The sequence below is a fragment of the Phyllobates terribilis genome, unplaced genomic scaffold, assembly GCF_046119375.1.
Source record: "Phyllobates terribilis strain yellow unplaced genomic scaffold, ASM4611937v1 Scaffold_5__5_contigs__length_657084704, whole genome shotgun sequence".
Lineage (NCBI taxonomy): Eukaryota > Metazoa > Chordata > Amphibia > Anura > Dendrobatidae > Phyllobates > Phyllobates terribilis.
In genome coordinates, this window is record NW_027362765.1 from 522,909,682 (window position 1) to 522,930,629 (window position 20,948).

The 20,948-nt window shown below is 40.5% G+C and overlaps 1 protein-coding gene across 5 annotated transcripts in view; it reads left to right on the forward strand.

The window, feature by feature from the left end:
- ASCC1 (activating signal cointegrator 1 complex subunit 1) overlaps nucleotides 1–20,948 on the forward strand; it is a 419,091-nt gene that overhangs the window by 343,665 nt on the left and 54,478 nt on the right. For 3 of the 5 annotated variants that reach the window (XM_073685720.1, XM_073685717.1, XM_073685718.1), the window contains exon 10: nucleotides 19,174–19,478. The exons of 1 other annotated variant lie outside the window; for it this stretch is intronic. In XM_073685720.1, the coding sequence (XP_073541821.1) occupies nucleotides 19,174–19,181 (8 nt within the window). In that variant the 3' untranslated portion in view covers nucleotides 19,182–19,478. Of the gene's footprint in view, nucleotides 1–11,297; nucleotides 11,343–19,173; nucleotides 19,479–20,948 lie in introns of those variants that run through there. One more of the 5 variants, XM_073685721.1, reaches the window with a different exon arrangement.

Genomic DNA, 20,948 nt, shown 5'->3' on the forward strand with positions numbered 1-20,948 from the left:
CACCACTTGCCATTTTGTTAGGTCAGCTAGACGCTTGAACTGAGTAGCACACTTGTACACACGCAGCTACCCCAGCACCGACAGGTACACCGCTCGCACTCTGGGACTATGGGTATGTCTAGAGCAGCAAGGAACAAATTTTAATTTTAAATTTAATATCTAAAAAAGGGTACCGTGCTTACTAAGGTAAAAAAATGATGAAATAACAAAAAGACAAACCGAGGACAAAAGGCGGAAAAAAAATAAAAAGGATATTTATGGAGATGTCTTCTGGATTGGATCTATAAGCACTTTTAACAAAGGAGGTGCTGTAGAAATTTGACAGATCTACAATTCACGTTCTCTCTCCTGGGTCTGATGATGAGTTTTCTGGATGAAAGATTTTAATGGGTCCCATTCACACCCCTCACCCCGATTGGGTTAGAGGAGGATGGTTAATTGTATGCAAGGAACGATGGGTGCAGGACATTCTTCTAGTGTATGTTATATTTTTCCACAGGAACTTCTTGTAGAATAATATGACCACCATGCTTCTGAGCATACTTTGATCATTCTAGACACACCAAATCACAACTATAATTCAGGATGATATTACATTTCTTTGGTTTCCCAAGGTCAAAAATCCTAGTGCTTAAACCCACAGAAGCAATTATGTTCCTTGATCACAGATATATCTGTAGGATCTGTTGACATCAGATTATGATAGATATGGCCTGGCAATATTGCATTTCCATTGTACCATGCGATTTCCTTGGTATAGACTGGAGAAGTTCAGTCGACCTTATGGCAATGATCTTCACCTGGTTATATCACCATCTATTTGCTAGCAAGAAAAACTCCGAGAATATTTGCTTTTCCTGGGACTTGCTTCTTACTAATTTAATTATCTACTCACAGATGAGATGCTGCCAGGAGTTCAGTAATATTGGATTTTTATTTATGTAATCCATAACACACATAACTGTATAAGCGATCAGAACGGTGTGATCGTGTTTAGTTTAGCCTCTGTTCATGATGATTTGTGAAAATCTCTGACATATTTACTGTAAATGTCTTATATTACAACCAGAATTCCAAAACACTTAAAATGCTGTGCAAAATGTGAAGACGACAAGAATGCAATGATTTGGAAATATCTTATAGCCATATTTCATTCACAAGAGAACATACCGTATTCAGACGCCTTTACACTTTTCTCTCTTTGTTTCATTGCAGCCATTTTGTAAATTCTAAAAAGTTAATTTTTCCTCATTAAAGTACACTCTGCACCCCATCTTGACTGAAAAAAACAGAAATGTAGAAATTTTTGCAAATTTATTAAAAAAGAAAAACTGAAATAACACGTGGTCATAAGTATTCAGACCCTTTGCTCAGACACTCATATTTAAGTCACATGCTGTCCATTTCCTTGTGATCCTCCTTGAGATGGTTCTACTCCTTCATTTGAGTCCAGCTGTGTTTAATTAAACTGATAGGACTTGATTTGGAAAGACACACACCTGTCTATATAAGACCTCACAGCTCACAGTGCATGTCAGATCAAATGAGAATCATGAGCTCAAAGGAACTGCCCAAGGAGCTCAGAGACAGAATTGTGGCAAGGCACAGATCTGGCCAAGGTTACAAAAGAATTTCTGCATTACTCAAGGTTCCCAAGAGCACAGTGGCCTCCATAATCTTTAAATGGAAGAAGTTTGGGACCACCAGAAGTCTTCCTAGACCTGGCCATCCAGCCAAACTGAGCAATCGTGGGAGAAGAGCCTTGGTAAGAGAGGTAAAGAAGAACCCCAAGATCACTGTGGCTGAGCTCCAGAGATGCAGTAGGGAGATGGGAGAAAGTTCCACAAAGTCAGCTCATCACTGCAGCCCTCCACCAGTCGGGCCTTTATGGCAAAGTGGCCCGACGGAAGCCTCTCCTCAGGTCAACACATATGAAAGCCTGCATAGAGTTTGCTCAAAAACACATGAAGGACTCCCAGACTATGAGAAATAAGATTCTCTGGTCTGATGAGACGAAGATAGAACTTTTTGGTGATAATTCTAAGCGGTATGTGTGGAGAAAACCAGGCACTGCTCATCATCTGCCCAATACAGTCCCAACAGTGAAACATGGTGGTGGCAGCATCATGCTATGAGGGTGTTTTTCAGATGCAAGGACAGGACGACTGGTTGCAATTGAAGGAATCATGAATGCGGCCAAGTACAGAGATATCCTGGATGAAAACCTCTTCCAGAGTGCTCTGGACCTCAGACTTGCCCGAAGGTTCACCTTCGAACAAGACAATAACCCTAAGCACATAGCTAAAATAACAAAGGAGTGTCTTCAGAACAACTCTGTGACCATTCTTGACTGGCCCAGCCAGAGCCCTGACCTAAACCCAATTGAGCATCTTTAGAGAGACCTGAAAATGGCTGTCCACCAACGTTCACCATCCAACCTGACGGAACTGGAGAGGGTCTGCAAGGAAGAATGGCAGAGGATCCCCAAATCCAGGTGTGAAAAACTTGTTGCATCATTGCCAAGAAGACTCATGGCTGTACTAGCTCAAAAGGGTGCTTCTACTCAATACTGAGCAAAGGGTCTGAATACTTATGACCATGTGATATTTCGGTTTTTCTTTTTTAATAAATTTGCAAAAATTTCTACATTTCTGTTTTTTTCAGTCAAGATGGGGTACAGAGTGTACTTTAATGAGAAAAAAAATGAACTTTTTAGAATTTACCAAATGGCTGCAATGAAACAAAGAGTGAAAAATTTAAAGGGGTCTGAATACTTTCTGTACCCACTGTAGATCCCAGATCAGAAATTATAATTAAATATTTTTCCATTTCATTTGAAAAATTACCATATTTTTCGGACTATAAGACGCACCGGACCATAAGACGCACCCCAAATTTTGGGGTGGAAAATAGGAAAAAAAAATTTTTTATAAGATGGGGTCTGTTTTATAGTCTGATTAGGTATCTTACCTGGCAGAAGTGGAGGAATGCTGCGGACCCTGGATACATGAAGCCGGTGCTCCAGCAGCTGTAAGTTGCGGTGATGGTGGAGCAGGATCACAGGTCCCTCCGTTCCCTACCTCAGGAACCCGGCGACAGCAGAAGAGGTGAGATGCCGGTGTCTGGCTGGGGCCTGTGGCCTGCCCGGAGCCTGTAAACTTGCTGGTGCATGTGGTCTTGCTGGGGCCTGTGGACTTGCTAGAGCCTGGGGCCTGTAGACTTGCTGGGGCCTGCCTGGGGCTTGTGCACCTGTCTGGGGCCTGTGGACTTGCTGGGGCCTGGGGCCTTGGTGGGGCCCGGGGCCTGTGGACTTGCTGGGGCCTGTGGACTTGCTGGGGCCCGGGGCCTGTGGACTTGCTGGGAGCTGGGGCGGGCCTGGGGTCTGTGCACCTGCCTGGGGCCTGGACCTGTGAGCGGCGTCCGGCAATGAAGCAGAGGAGCCGGGGCCTGTGCCGGGCTGTGAGTGGCGTCCGGCGGTGAGGTAGAGGAGCCGGGGCCTGTGCCGGGCTGTGAGTGGAGTCCGGCGATGTGACAGAGCAGTGTGTGCGGCTTCCGGTGGCAGCGGCCATCTTCATGAGGCTGTGATCTACAGGAAAATGGCCGCCGGAGCTCCCGATCGGCGCATGCGCCGGCTCAGGTGGCCATTTTCCCGTGAATCACGGCCTCAGGAAGATGGACACTGGAAGCCGCATACACTGCTCTGCCACACCGCTCACAGCCCGGCAGAGGCCCCGGCTCCTGTGCTTCACCACCGGACGCCACTCACAGCCCAGCACAGGCCCCGGCTCCACTGCTTCACCACCTGACACCAGCCACTCCAGCACAGGTACAGGCCCCGGCTCTAGCCACATCTCGCCTCTGCCGCCGCCGGAGGACCCTGCGATCCCTGCTCCACCACCACCGGTAAAGTAACGTTCGGACCATAAGACGCACCCCCCATTTTCCTTCCAAATTTTGGGGGAAAAAAGTGCGTCTTATGTTCCGAAAAATACGGTAATTCATATAGAAATTGACGGCGGCAAAACATCTCAGAATAGTTGACACAGGGTCATGTCTACCATTGTGTAGCATCCTTTCTTCTTTTTACCACAATCTGTGAAATTCTGGGAAGTGAAGAGACCAGTTGCTGAAGTTTTCTAAGAGAAATGTTGTCCCATTCTTGTCTGATGTAGGATTTTAGCTGCTCCACAGTCCTGGGTCTTTGCTGGATTGTTCATTTAATAATGCGCCAAATGTTTTCTGTTGGTGGAAGGTCTGAAATACACGTGACCAATTCCTTTATCCAAATTCTTCTTCTGAGAAGCCAGGCTGGTGTGATGAATGCAGTATGTGGTTTAGCATTGTTTTGCTGAAATATACAAGGTGAACCCTGAAATAGTTGTTGTGTGGATAGAGCATATGTTGTTCTAAAACCTCTATAACCCGCTCAGCATTGATAGCGCCTTTTAAGATGCATAACCTGCCCATGCCATAGGCACTAATGCAATCCCATACTATCAGAGATGCAGGTTTCTGAACTATGCGTTGATAACAAGCTGGATGGTCCGCAGGACCCCACGTCCATGGCTTCCAGAAATAATTTTACATTTTGATTCATCGAGACCACAGAACAGTTGTTAATCTTGCCTTAGTCCATTTTATATGAGCTTTACAGAGTGAAGACTGCAGTATTTCTGGATTGTGTTGCTATATGGCTGCTTCTATGCATGATAGAACTTTAATTTGAATTTGTGGATTGCACTGAGAAGTGTGCTCACGGACAATGATTTCTGAAAGTATTTTTGAGCCCAGGTGATTTGCATGACTGACTTTAATATAGTACTGCCTGAGGGCCTGTAGATCACGAGCATCCAACAATGACTGTTGGTCCTGTCCCTTGTGCACATGGATTTCTCTAGAATCTCTTAATCTTTTGATATTATGTTTTGTAGATGGTGGGATATTCAAAGACGTTATTATTCACCAATGGGTGAACCTCTGACCATCTTTGCTTCTAAGAGACTCTGCCTCTCTAACATGCTCCTTTTATACACAGTCATGTGACTTAGCTGATCATTGACCCTCCAGCTGTTTTTCCTTAGTACCACTTACTTTTCCAGCCTTTTGTTAATCCTGTTCCACCTTTTTTTAGATGTGTTGCTGACATCAATTTTTAAATGAGTTAATTTTTTCAAATGAAGTGGCAAAATGTCTAGCTTTCAACTTCTGATCATGGATCTATGTTCTGTTATAAATAAAATCTGCTTGACAACTTGGTCACACTATATAAATCCATGCAACCGGCATAGATTTATATAGTGTGACCGAAAGAATGTTTAAAAATAAAATAATAAATCTATACTTACCTTCTGATGGCCCCCGGTGTCTTGCTTCGCTCCGTCCTGGCTTGCCGGCAGCTCGCGGTACACTGAAGGACCTGCCGTCACATGACTAAATGACGTCAGCGCAGGTCCTTCAGTCCACCGCGAGCTGCCGGCAAGTGAAGACAAGGAGGCCGGGGGACATCAGAAGGTAAATATAATATTTATTTTTTATTTTATTCTTTTTTTTTACAGGTACTATGGTACCCAGGTCCGGAGGAGAGTCTCCTGTCCTCCACACCCGGGTACCATCCGCACATTGAAACGCATGGAATCCGCATGTACAGATGCAGTGATGCGGATTCCATGCGTTCCAATGCAAGTCAATGGCGGCGAAAACACAGCGCTTCCGCAAAATAATTGGTAGTGCTGCGGTTTTTTTCCCCATGATAACCCACAGCGGAAATTTGAGCAGCATGTGCACAGCTCATACGGATTATCATTGGGAAACATGGCAGGCCTTCTACCATGCATTTTTGAAGTGTTTCTGCAGCGTTTTTGCTGCTGCAGAAATGCTTCAAAAATGCATCCTGGGCCTTAAAGGGACTGCCTCATGTTCTTTAATAAAGATGCAAAGTGTTTGAAAAACAAGCATCTTTGCAATCTGCTTGTTAAAGAAAACCTGACATTAGGATTTACCCCTTTTAACTAATTACAGCACTGCATTCCTCATTTGATGGTGATTTCTAGCAGCCCCAATGTTAAGGAAAAGTTGCCAGCATAACTGTAAAATCAGTGTTTTAATCTTGTCGTGCCGCAAATCCTAATTAGAGTAGTTGGAAAGGCAAACACACAGTGCAGAATAGTCCAGCCCAGCCAGCCAATATCATGCCCATAGAGGTGTAGCTATAGTTCCCCTGAGCTTCCTCCTAAATCACAGAAATGCGTGGCAACCATTATGATTTCTGCATACACATTGCCTATGTGCCACTGCCCCGGTGTCACACTGTGCAGACCTGAAGTCTAATCAACTGAGCGTTTCCTCCTTGATCTCACGGCTGACACTTATCAGATCATTTTCAAGCAGGCAGTAACACTCAAAGGAAAGAAGAACCTACCCCACCATAACTTAGGGCAGATTTTTCAGTGTGTGAGTTTTATAATGTAAGACAGCTCTGATCTTCTGGTGGAAGGAGGGGCAGCACAACTGAGTTTAACTGTGTCACATTACAAACATCTCTATGAATTCTCCTCCTTTCAAAGCACTGCCACCTCTGCTGTGCTGCCTTTTCTCCCACACTGTCTGTTCAGAGATGTGTCAGTAATAATACTTATGTCTATTGTGTTCAACTTGTAATATTTCTGCAGTGAGATAAAAGCAGTGTGCCATTTTATCTCACGAAGTAGTAGCTCAGAACAGGCAGGTTACTCCTGTGTGAGACATAATGACAGCCCTGATCTCACAGATGTGTTCACTGGTCAGTTTTAACTTTATTCTGCAGATCGATACGATAGACATACAAAGTTTATGTATATATGTTTTTATGTTTTACTACCTCTACGACTACCTTTAAAAAAAATCATTTTTTTTTGTCACCATAACTTTTTTATTGTCAGTGATTAACATATTTATTCTTATATTCATACAGATGTGTGAGGATTTGTTTTTTAAGGAATGGTTCTACATTTTTATTGGCACCATTTTTGGGCCCATAAACTGTTGTTTTTTTGTCAGTTGTGATGAACTAAAAGCAGCAATTTTTTTTAAATAATAATAAAAAGATCAATTTATATTTTGGGTCATTACAAATGTGGCATTTCCAGTTTTATGTACTTTTTAAGTGTTTTAGCATGGAAAAGAAGCATTCTGTGATTAATTTTCTTTTCCTTTTTTAATATTTTTAAAAATGTTATTATAATTTATTACTTTATTATTCAAGTTTCATGAGGGGACTTGAACATGCAATGCTCTGCTCGATGATATTCATTGCAATACTTTTGTAGTGTATTGTGCTTGTCAGTATGAAGCTCACTGGCAATCTTTTGATCCTACCTATGTCAGGGTCAAGTAGGTATATTAAGATGATTGTTAGGCTGTCACAACAAGGCTATGGCATCCCACAATCGCATTGAAGAGTGCATCAGGTGACAAAGCTACCTCTAACTTTTTAGATGCTACAATCACTATTGATTGCTTCATCTGAGGGATTAAATGGCCATGATTGACTTTACTTTCAATCTCAGCTTCTATAGCACAGCGTGTCAGATGAATATTGCAGGTGGCACTGTCTGCAGATCGCTTGGTCTCAACTTCAGAGTTCATGTCATCCATAAGACGTCACAGTTGGTGGATTGTCGTAAATTACTGTGGGCAGCACGGTGGCTCAGTGGTTAGCCCTGTTGCTTTGCAGCGCTGGGGTCCTGGGTTTAAATTCGACAATGAGCAACATCTGCAAGGAGTTTGTATGTTCTCCCCGTACTTGTATGTGTTTCCTCCGGGTTCTCCGGTTTCCTCCCACATACCAAAGACATACTGATGGGGAATTTAAATTGTGGGCCCCAATGGGGAGAGTGGCGATTATAGGGAGAGTGGCGATTATAGGGAGAGTGGCGATTATGGGGAGAGTGGCGATTATGGGGAGAGTGGCGATTATGGGGAGAGTGCCGATAATTGGGAGAGTGCCGATAATGGGGAGAGTGGCGATTATGGGGAGAGTGGCGATAATTGGGAGAGTGCCAATAATGGGGAGAGTTAATGTCTGTGGAATTAATGGCTCTATATAAGTTAATAAAATAAATAAATAAAAATAAATCCACATCTACTGTTTTTTCTTTATGTATGAAGATGTTAATACAACTATGAGAAATGACAACATAAAGAAACAATTATGGGTGTAACTATAGGGGTTGTAGAAGTTGCTGTCACACCAAAGCCCTGACTTGTGATGTGATCCAATGACCCATATGATAAGAGGGTATGCACAGCGGTACATCTTCATTTTGATAATCGGCGGGGGTCCCAGCAGTGTGAAGTCCACTGAACAGTAAGTGATGAGTTATGCCATCAATTACTTTTCTGGTAAAACACCTCTATACACATCCAAACCATTATCTTACTACCTATTATATTTCAAGTTTGCGAACATATAAATATAAAAATCATAAACCTAGTATCATGTAGGCTTTGTTCACAATAGCGTCATTTCTTCTGTTCATAGGGATCTGTTTCCAGATAAATCCTAATGAGTTCTGATGTCCCCCATTCGTTATAATAGGGAAAGACAAGAATATGGCAGCAGGTAATGCTAATCTTGCCATCAAAAATACCAAACACCAAAGCCTCGACTGAAAATAATAAGCAGCAATGTGAACAAAGCCTTATATTGTTTATTGGTTCCCTGGTCCAAACATAGATAGCAAAATAATTCTTAGAGTCTTATAAGAAACCCCAGATGTAATACGCTAGTTTTAAATAAAGGAAATTCATTGCAGTTCCCCAACAGACTCACAAAAAAAGGGAAAAGGGTCTCCCACGCAAATTTAATTTTAAATCTAATCATTTCAGCTAAACTATATGAACCTGTACATAAGTATTTCCAATTAATAGACATTTTTCTAGCTGTATTTTAGCTATAATTTACTGCTGCTATTTTATAACACAATCTATTATTACCGATGTTGTCTTTCTCCAGCTCCATTTGACATGGCTCCTATTGCTGGCTATTGTGTCTATTTAAGGCTTTAAGCAATTCAGGATATTTTTCTATTTCACATATACGGCAGCTTGAATACAAATGATATGTTTTGACTATTGTGTTTTCAGATCCATCCTGCTGTTGCTTTTGACAAAACGTAAAATTACGACAAGAAGGAAACACAAAGCTTTTTCCTGCTGAGTATGATTAAGATAGGCTTTAAGCTGTGAGAGATTTGCTTCCATATTTTATAGTTAAACCAAAACGTTATGTTGTGTATTATTTTCTCCATAAGCCAGTGGACATCATACAGTAAAGAACATTGCCAAAAAAACATGTTTGAGCCTGATCAAACTTCTTACTGTTCCAAATGCCCAACATCAGGAAAACGGTCGCATATAGATGTGTTATTTCACACGGACAAATGTTCTAAACATACACTATACGGTATACCAAACATACACTGTACAGTATACAAATCATTCACAAGTCTATTACCATGGTAGAAACAACTTGTCAATAATACACACCTCAATCAAGTTATCAGATCAGTGGAGTTCTACTCATATTTTACATTAGGGGCTTTAAAGGAAAGCTGTCACCAGGTTTTTCTACCCCATCTGAGAGCAGCATTATTTAGGGGCAGAGACCCTGATTCCAGCAATGCATCAGTTACTGAGCTGCTTGCTGAAGTTTTGATAAAACCACTTTTATTTTCTGCAGATCTACAGTGCTCTGAATGCTGAGCTCTATATAACCCCACCCACACTACTGATGACAGCTTCCTGTTTACACTATAGTCAGAAAACATGCAATGGGGTGGGGGCGGAGTTATACAGAGCTTATGACTATGGAGGACTACATGGAAGCAGGTTTACTAGTCCTCCAAGGATTATCTGCTGCTGATAAAACCTACAGCAAACAGCCCAGTAATTGACACATCTCTGGAATCATGGTCTCTTCCCCTACTTCAGGTATTCCTAGTGTGTGGCTCGGGAGCCATGTCTCACAGACCCATGATGTGTGGCCCCCAGCTGTCTGCCAGTTTAGTGCATTAGCACCAGTTCTAGCAAACAGCAAAGAATTTCAGCTCTCCAGATTGAGACTTTTTACAGTAACCCTCACAGAAGAGCAGATCTGGATACACATATTCTGGCCTTGGGTTTGGAGAGATAAATTGTTAAGCTGGAGATAGAGATAGGTGATTGAGGCTGCATGTGATAGTGTGGTGGGAGTGCTTGGTGTTAGAATACCCAATGGGGGTAAGGCAGGAATACCTGGATCTAGTATTATTTCTTTGACATAGCTTGGCTGTCATTCCACCGATAATGGGGCCTTGTGTCAGTACTCGGTGGAGAGGGGGGATGGGTGGAGCTCTGAATGTGGCTGAATGACCCACTCTCTGAGATGAATGTAGCTCTCCAGGTAAGAAATGTTGGGGGCCATGGTCCTACTATATGCTGATTATCGATTAGGTTCGCAAAAACCTGGTGACACATTCCCTTTCAAGAGGTATTCTGGACTACATAAATGACTGCCTATCCACTGGATGGTAGAGTTGAGTAAAAAGATTTGTAGGACCCTGGTAAGGCGGCCATGTTGTCATTCGGAGCCGATGCCTGTGAACCTCTTGCTACAAGCCAACATCCCTGAAACCTTTTCTGATTAATAGACTTTGAGCAGTGCCATGTGTGCATTGCACTGCAATTTAAGGACTTTAATGGGTCTGCTAATAAGTAGAGTTACTGTGGATGCTGGCAGAGATATGATATTTACAAATCTCTGAACCGGCAGCCATTGAATACCAAAATGGCCTCTAGACCAGGGTTCTGCAATCTTTTTGCTCAAAACTAGTGGATTCGTAATAATTTATAAATCAGTCTGGATCCAGAAAATATGTTATTCTCACAAGACAGAATATGTCATACTCACAAGACCGTGGGTAGGAGAAATTGTATAATGCATTCACAAGCCATGTCCTCCAAAGAGAGATGCTTCTGTTAAGTAATAGAAGTCATGAATGAGAATCTCCCCTTTGTTATCTGAGAATGCCAGATTTCACAATATATACTTCATCTATCTATCTATCTATCTTATATATAAATAAAAATGTAAATGTTTGTTTATTCAAAATCTTAAATCTCCGAAAATTCTTCACCGATTGCTTTGAAATTTTGACACAACATTGCATTCGAATACACGCATGTTTTTATATACCAGCTGTTGGAAGTAAAAGCAACAAATCAAATTCGTGCATTGTTTGCAATCATATTGACCGCCTGCTCTCCTTCATCTCCAACAGAGTTATGGGAGAAATATAAATCGTACATGACTAAAGATCTTTTCTGTCAAATACACAAGGAAAATTCAAATATGAACATGGATTTTACAGCAGAAATCTACAACAAAGCGTTGATAATGATTGAAGATTTGTGCTTAGAAATCGCGAACAAAGTTCTCAATCAATTGGGAATGCCATCACCGAATCGATCCGCTGCTTCATTTGATGTCGAATTGCTTCGTGAACGAAATTACAACATGGGTGATCTTTAGTCATATGTGCAATCAAATATTCCTAAGCTAACGCTTGAGCAAAAAGGCATTTGCGATCAAATAATGTAGACTATCAATAATGGAGTTGGAGAAATCTTCTTAGATGCGACAGGAGGAACTGGTAAAACTTTCCTAATTAGATTGATTTTGGCTGCAATTCGATCCCAAAATGACATAATCAGCTATTCTAATCACCTGCTTTGTATCAATAAAATAAAATTACTTCTTGTACTTGCAAAACTCTCGTGCCCTCTCTTTGCTCACTACCACCAGCGCGAATTTACACTTCCTAAACCAGATTAACACTAACTTGGACACCCCTGGTTCCCTGTCCACAAATTCGCTGCCACTGATAGTGACGAGCCTTACAGCGCCTCCTTCACCCAATATCAACCAAAATGACATAGCTTTAACTCTTGCGTCGTGCAGAATAGCTGCGACATTGCTACCAGGTGGAAGAACTGCTCATTCTGCTTTGAAATTGCCATTGAACATGCAATACATTGAAACTCCCACGTGCAACATTTCCAAAGCATCCGGCATGGGAAAAGTATTACAGAAATGCAAACTAATTCTTTGGGATGAATACACAAGAGCACACAAAAAATCACTCGAGTCTCTTGATCGATCATTGCAAGATTTACGTGAAAACATCAGACCATTTGGGATCCCATTAATATTGCTTGCAGGAGATTTCAGGCAATCATTACCTGTAATTCCTCGATCGACTCCAGTGGACAAAATAAATGCTTGCCTGAAATACTCTACTTTGTGGCGACACGTAAAGACATTAAAATGAACTACAAATATGCGTGTCCAGCTGCAACACGATCGATCAGCTGAAAAATTCTCACATCAATTGCTGGAAATTGGGAACGGAAAGGTGCCGGTTGATCTGACCTCAAAACGAATTTCATTGCCTCATAACTTCTGCAATTTAGTGACGTCACAAGAACAATTGGTTGAAAAAATATTTCTCAATATTCAAACCAATTCTAAGAATCACGATTGGCTAAATGAATGAGCTATTCTTGCGGGCAAGAACAAAGACGTCTACGAACTTAACAGCATTATTCAGTCTAACATTCAAAGCGAGGCAGTCACATACACGTCTGCCGACACTGTTGAGGAAGCAGATGAAGCGGTTAATTATCCAACAGAATTTCTGAATTCTCTCTATCTGCCAGGGATGCCACCGCACGTACTGCAATTGAAAATCGGTGTGCCAATTATCATGTTGCGAAATATCAACCAGCCAAAGCTTTGCAGCGGCACGCGGCTTGCAGTAAAACCATTAATGAGCAACGTTGTTGAAGCAACAATCTTGACAGGATCTTTCAAAGGTGAAGATGTCCTCATTCCTTGCATTCCTATGATTCCAACCGATATGCCATTTCAATTTAAGACATTGCAATTCCCAATTCGATTGGTGTTTGCAATCACCATCAACAAAGCTCAGGGCCAATCATCAGAGTTGTGTGGTTTAAATCTAGACACGGATTGCTTCTCACATGGACAATTATATGTTGTGTGTTCTAGAGTCAGCAAACCAGACAATCTCTATATCTACAATGGAACAACAACAAATATTGTATACCCACAAGCATTGTGAAATTAAAGATTTTAGAAACGTGCGCTTTCTCTTTTCTTTCTTTTCCATTTAACCAGCCTCAGCCACAGCAACGCGTGGCCGGGTACAGCTAGTTATTAAATAGATCTCTTTAAGCTGATGTACTTACTATGAAAATCCATGTCAGTATGGCTGTACAATCCTTAGTTAAAGTTTTCATGCCTAATATTAAAGTGAGCATTTTATGAGTCAATACTTTGCATTCTGAAATAGATTGTCAAAGTAACTCCACCGGTCTCATCATGTACAAGAGAGCTACATAATAATGCATGTATTTTGTATTGTGAGATCTGGTGAAAGATTTGATTTAGTAGGATGGGAAATATGTTCCTTACAAATTAAAAAGTTTCTATAATTAAGGACGCAATGTGTGAAGGACAAGATGAATGAATATAGTCAAAGTGTAAACATATCAATGAGAACCATAAATGGCTTTCTGAAGACCTAGAGACTCTGCCTAGAGAGGTGCATGTCATTGTCTGACATTTAGAAAATGTGCTACTGTGGTGGCAGAACAGAATCTTTTCTTGAGTGCTCCCTCAAGGAATAAACTAAGCTGCTAGTTTTCATTAATAGATTGTGAATTATTAAAATATTATAGGTATCGTACTGTAATTGATCTGGATTTAGCAGCATATTTTATCTCCCAAAATGTCACTGCACCAACACTATAAGGTCTCTGCGTCTTGTCACGTGCGATTTATTAATGCAGCAGCAAGATGTAGTGAACAGGACTTCATTTAATCCGCTTTGCACTATCAAGCACAATGTAGAGTTTTTTTGTAGCTTTCTTAAAACACAGCATGGCCTATTCCTGAATTTTTTGTGCCATTCAGATCTACTGATTTAAACAGGAATAGCATGTGAAAAACACCATGGCTTTTTATGTTTCCATAAATACAGTTGTAGAATAGATAAAATGCTAAATGATAAAAATTCTGATCCTTTTTGTGTATAGTCTGAATTTATTAGGCGCAGGGTCATCCTCAATAATCGCCACGTGGTTGTGTACATAATGAAGCGCAAACGCAAATTCTTCTTAATCTTAGTCTTTAGGTGAAACGCTTTGTCACTCAAAATTGTGATTGAAACACGTATATATCAAAGAACTATGGCCTATATAGATGAGTAGATGATCGGTGAATGAGCATTCGTACGAACATGTCAATTGTGTGCCCGTGTAAACATGATGGTGATCACCTGAGAAGTTAGGAAAAACGCTTACTCGTTGGGTGGTCAGATTGTTTACACCGGCAAAAAAAAACCATTGTTGTCAGCAACATATCACCCTATGTCATCAGGAGATGTGATGAGATTTTATCATATTAGCAATATTTCAGTCCCCATCATTAGTCATTAGCCTGAGTAAACAGACAAGTAAATGAGTTCTGAATGACTTGTCCATACAGTCGATCGTCGCTTCTTACAGAGGGACTATCACTTGCACAAGATATTTGAGTTATATACCTTGTAAAAATCCCTGAGCTCCCCTGATTCCTTTGCTCTTTTCCATTTTGTGCTGCGTCACTCCATTGAAGAGTTATTTATATTGGTTGCTTTTGAAGCGAAGTATGTGAATTTTCTGCTGGCAGTCGAACGGATGAGTGTTCTTTGGGGTGTGAGTGTTCTTTGGGGTGTGCGCTTTCACCCAGCTCTCCAATATGCTGCCAATAACAGCTCGGCAGTGTCTGAGACTAGATCAGCTGCCCATCTGGGAATGGCAGCGTCTGGGAGGGAGGAGTGAAGGTATATGCCCCCGAGTAGACTCTGAAGAACCGCCCAGTTGAACTAACAGTAGAAATTTCACATACCCTGATCCAAAAACAACAAATGTGAACACTTCTGAAATGGAGCAATAGCACAAAGTGGAAAAGAGCAGAAAACTCTGGGGATCTAGGGGATTTATACAATGTATTTAAAAAAAAAAAAATTTGAGCGAGTGACAAGTCCTCTATAAGGTAAATTGATGAGCTGAAATCACTACATCTAAACCCACCATAAAGTTGGGGTTAAATAGAACCTGTAACCAGGTCAAAAGTGGTCATTTTTTGCTATTATTTTATTCCTTCTACTTCTGTAAGTATTCCGTTTTTTTTCTTCCAAAATATGGATCCAGAGATATGGGCCTTTTTTATTGAGTGCTAATTTTTATGGTTTTTACCAAGGATGCTGTGTGCCCAAGCTAATAATGCAGAGCAGCCTAAAGGCACGCCCCAGAGGACCCTGTGAGCCACGCCTCCTTAGTGAAGACCTTAAAAATCTGTGCTAAATGAAAAGGCTCATATCTATGGATCCATATGGTGCAATTTAAAAAAACCTGAATACTCAAGGGAGCAGCGGGAATCAAATAAGAACAAAAATTGGTCACTTCTGACCTGATGACAGATCCTCTTTAAACACCCAGATTTCTGACCAATCACAAAGCTCGGTGACCATTTACACCCACAAATAATTTCCTGTAATCAATTCTCATCTTCCCCATCTGTAATGATTGTGCTGAAGTAAAGTTTTTCTACAAAAAAATTAATTTCAGATTCTGTTTGTATACTATAATCATTATGAATGATTCACCAATAAGTGTCTCGCTGTCACACATACATAAATACTAGAGATGAGCGAATCAGGCAAAATGGCCTGTTCTTATATTTTTTCCTGGGAAATACTATTTGCGGAGAAGTTGTTCTTCATGAATTTAATGTCCCTTTTTATGCTCTGGGGTCTCTCTAGACCCCAGAGCATAATAAACGTAATATGTAAAAATGTGAAAAACCCTTATACACACCTCACCGCTCACCTCTCCGGCTCCCCGGCTTCTCACCATCACCCGGCCGGTCCTCGTTGCATTTTCTAATCTCCGCTGCTAGTGCTGAAATTCCCGGGCCTCTTACTCTGTCCAGCTGTGATGAGGCAAGTGTGCAGAAGGTCATGACATCACGACGTGCGCCGTGGCCTGGTGCGTACATGCACAGAACTTCCCCGGGGATCATTAGAGTTGGAAGTTCCGGCTCAGAGATTTCAGCATGAACAGCGGGATTCTGAAAAAGCAACGAGGACAGGATGGGTGATGGTGAAGAGCAGAGAGACCGATCAGGTGAGTATAAGTATTTTTTAAACTTTGCATAGCTCTGTACAGATCAAGAAAATGGCATAGAAGTGTATTATGAAAAAAAATCTATGTTTTGCGAATGCAGATTTTTGAAAAATTAGAGAATTCAATTCCACTTGAATTTATTCACTCATTTCTAATAAACAACTATATACAGAAACAGATACTAAATCTTATTTAAAGTCAATAATATCTTTATTGGGATAATAAAAATCACTAAGTAACAGATAGAGCTAAAATCATCACTCACAATAAAAGCAATTACACACAGATGCTTGTAGACACAGTGAATCAGAGACTCGGGAGGGCATTGTGTTTCCTGTTTGCTGTTGTTTATGTTGCTTATTCCTTTTGCCAGCAGATTGCACCTACTGAAGCAATTTTGTTAGTTGCTTCCTAGAGTTTGAATGAAGCCAGCCATTTACTACACATTATAGTAGAGCGAGGCCGGTGCTATAATTATATTCTTTTCTCATAATGAGCTTCATCTAGATACTTTTTGATGTTACAGTAAATGTAAGACAATAATTGAGTTACTATAAACACAGTAGTGAAAAAAATCTTCGGAATTCTCAAATTACATATAAACAATATAAGTAGCTTCTTTTATCTGTAAAGAAAAACAGTTGCACCCCACCTCTTTTGGTGCACAACGTAATTTCCATATGTACATTCTGAGATGGAAAATGACTTACTAAATTGCACTTATGGATTGCAGTAATCCATAATATGTGCAACTACGTGTCTTACTGGTCAGTTATTTTAGAACGGTTTTACTTATTGTGACAAAGTCACTGACAGTGTGTCGGAAGGGAGATATGCAGGGAGATGTGCAGGAGAAACATGGAAGTTTCTCCTGCACATTAGGTGCAGAGAGGGTTAACGGCCCAGGTTTACAAGGGCATGTTTTTAGTGGATGACGAAGTGCAGGGCGGGAAGTCATCCACCATATTTCCAAACCAGGGAGTGGTCTGGGCATTAAATAGCCAGCTTTTACACTCAGGTGTGTTCAGTATCTGGGAAAACCTGCTTCAGAGAGGAGCTAGCACATGCTGGGCTGAACCATGAGTAACTAACCCTGAGTGGCTGGACGCCGGCCTGTATATGGACTGTGCTGCAACTTTGTATTTTGTTTTGCCTTTATGCCGAATGGGCTGTGTTTTCTTTATGGACTCCAGGTTAGTTTATGATGCTTAAAAAACTAACCTGAAATTTAAACAGAGCGTGATACTTGTCTACCTCCACATACAGCCAAGCAAGTCGCTTTACAACATTATGATTTTACAAGTCAAGTATTCCTTACATCAAAGTACCTCCAAGGCCGTAGTCATAGACTGTACTACATCTACTAAAGGAAAATGCCCCGTAAAACAATCATATAGAGACTAACGTTATCAAACACACCGATATTGACCAACAGTCTTATGTATATGGGGGACCACAATTCTCCATCAATAGATGATATCGAGGAACATAAAGGTCTGGCATGTCTGATGATCTTTTTGTTCTCTAAGAGATAAGCCGTCGCTAGAGAACACTTGAGCGCTTGACAGACCGAGTTCTCCTGTGTCCGAGAGAGTCGAACGAGATAGCTGCCAACCGAACACTCATTCAAACCAACCGTACTCTAAAGTGTATTCGGGATTTTAGAGACATGGTGTCCGCCCACTGTGGAAGATGCGGAATATTAGGTAGACACTTAAGACCACAGACACAAATCTTCAATGCACAATGAGACATCAATTTTATGAAATATCCTCCACTGAAAACCATCTATATATCCTAACCAGCATCTCTCACTTGTCTTTCTATAACGACCATCACAGCCACTATCTTCATGCTTTAGAAAATCATGGCTTGGTTATTACGGAGCATTAGATAAGACCTGAAAACGTCTGTAAAACAAATTTAGTCTAAGCAGTTAACCCTCTAACTCCAACTTTTTTTTTCAGTCGTGCCTTCATGATTGTCAGTGCACTTTTTTACAGTTCCACTTTTTACTGATAGTGAACAGGCTACTTGTTTTGCTTGCGGTTCAAGTATTTTTTGTATGCTCATGTCAACCATAAAGAAGCATTAATTTAGTTTTTCTTACATTGGCTGCTTTGTTCTAGAAAAGGCGTCACACCTGTTGGGCTGTGTTTGGAATTGCATTGGTGGTTGCTGTTTTTTTGTTATGAAAAAGTAGCCATCTTTTTACACTCCTGAACAACCAATTGATGGAGGACTGCATCATTCTCCCACCACATACAGAACTAGTTTATTAGGAGTTTCCTAGCAATTAGTTGTTTGTGCAATGATTCTAAAGATTGGGAACATGAGACTTTCCATAGGAATCCCCAAGGCCAGATGGGTGAGCATGGACGTGTAAGTCTATATCAGCATGAGCATAAAGTTCATCTATGCAAATATTAATAATCACTATCATATCCTAATTTATCCATCTCTGAATTGAAGCTGGAAGCATCACAGCGATTAACATGCAAATTGCCAATTAGTATTTAAAGAAACTAAATTCTCCCATAGGAATATCATTCCCAAAGTTCTCGGCATACATAGAGCTACATGCTGTGCTGAAAAAAACAGACATCTTAGCTAAACCTACTGTAGGACTCCCACTCTCTGGCAGTGAAGCCGCTGCAGGATATTCTGATGTTTTTACATGTTTGGCTCCTGATGTAAGTGAATTTAGAATGAGTACAGACATAAAATAAGTCCTCTGGGGAGTCGTCATGCTGAATGCTGAGTGTCTACAAGAGCATTATTGGATGGAAAGCAGATTTGACACAAGAGCATCATATGAAAAATAATGAGATAAATAGAAATGTTGAGCTTTTTTCTAGATTCCAAATGCAGCAATCATTTATATGAACTGTTTTCTATTTGCAGCTTTTTGACAAGTTCTATTTTGGTGATATCAACCTGGACGCTGTTCACCTTTCCCAGAGGTTCTCTGCCAGTAGCTCCGGTTACTACTCATCAGCTGGACAAGTCCAAATCTCCTGAGACACCGCCTATCAATAACTCCCCAAATTCTCAGCATTCCAGGTGATCAGGTGGTGAATACAGTTTACAGTATTTCATCTTGCCGGACTGAACTGAAGACTTATTATTGTAATAATTAAAACCTTGTTACAATCTTAGAACAATTATTGACTGTGTGGATTTCAATTAAAGACAACGTTGAACACTCATGGTGTGGTTCACTTTTAATGAATATCAATGTGTGATATATATTGAAAATATTCTTTTACATTATGTCTCTTTTTAGCGTACTAATGAGCAATATAAGTCATCCTTCAACTCATTAATGAATCTAGCTGTAACCTATTCACTTTGATGTTTCACACGTTAATTATCAGCCAATTTTTATTTAGCATTTTTTGATCATAAAAAATCTCAGGAACCTTTTTTTTTCCCTTTTATTATTTATTTTTTCTACATTTTTGACACCCATCACTGGTAGAACTGATATGCATGTGCCTGGACCCAGGAGCTCTGCTATGCTGGGCAAACACCCTGTGATCATGTGATTGCCAGGCCCTGTAGAAACACTGGCACTGCAGATGCTTCTATTCACTACATGACGCTCATTGAGCATTAAGTAACCAGTAAAAAAGATGACTGAAGCGGTAATAAACCACTTCTGTCTTCTTCCCAAGATTCTCTGCAGTATCTGACAGGTGAGGACCTGACCTGCATCTGCTAGATTGTAGAAGCAGAAGCTTTAATCCCATGACATAAAATTACAATAGCGTGGAGCTCAAGCTCAGGACAAAACACCAGAAATTTACAGCGCTTGGTCGTTATTATGTTAAAAGGATATGTGCACTGTCACTGACAATGGAGTGGCAGCACACATACTTGACTACTGCGTCATCCATTCCCTACGGGGCTGGCAAGCGCTGTGCTTGGCTTTTTACAGCAGCTCCATAGAGGATGAACGGAGCAGCAGTCTGCCATCCTACGTGATGACATACTGTATTCCCACCATTCTATATAATAGAGAAAATTTTTAAAAATAATGTTACGATTAAGGAAATTCTATGTAATTTTGGATAAGTTGTATAATGATGTGGTATCAGATCTCATTTATGACTTCTGCCATCATTATAATGTACATTGATGGGTATATTTAATTATATATAGGCATGTTTGCTATGAGGGTATCCAGAGCTAAAACTTTTGCAGGGATCTGCAGAATTTTTTAGCACAACACACAGTGTTCATCTCAATATCAAGTAATAACAAAGAGATGAAAGAGAACATGCACCGCCAGCATATCATAGGTGTGATCACAGCTCAGTACAGTAATTGCTTTTAGGAGCACAAAGCGTAGAAAATGTAGCATTTCATAAGGTTTCTAGAAATTGTTTTTCAAATTTTGGATTGGCCCCTCGAAATATCAATAAGCACATGATATCATTATCTTTTTAGAAGTTTATGATATAGTGAATTATTGTAGTATTGCTTGTATCCTAACTATTGCAATAATACGTCAACCTGCACTTAATTATAGAAAATGCATCTTGTATGTTTTCTAGTTCCAGTACTTTATCATAAGTTTGTTGAAGAAAACAAAAAAAAGTTAACTTTTTTATGTTGTAGCTATTTCATTTTATTTTAAGCTTTAAAGGGGTTTTTCCCCCAAACTAATAATGATC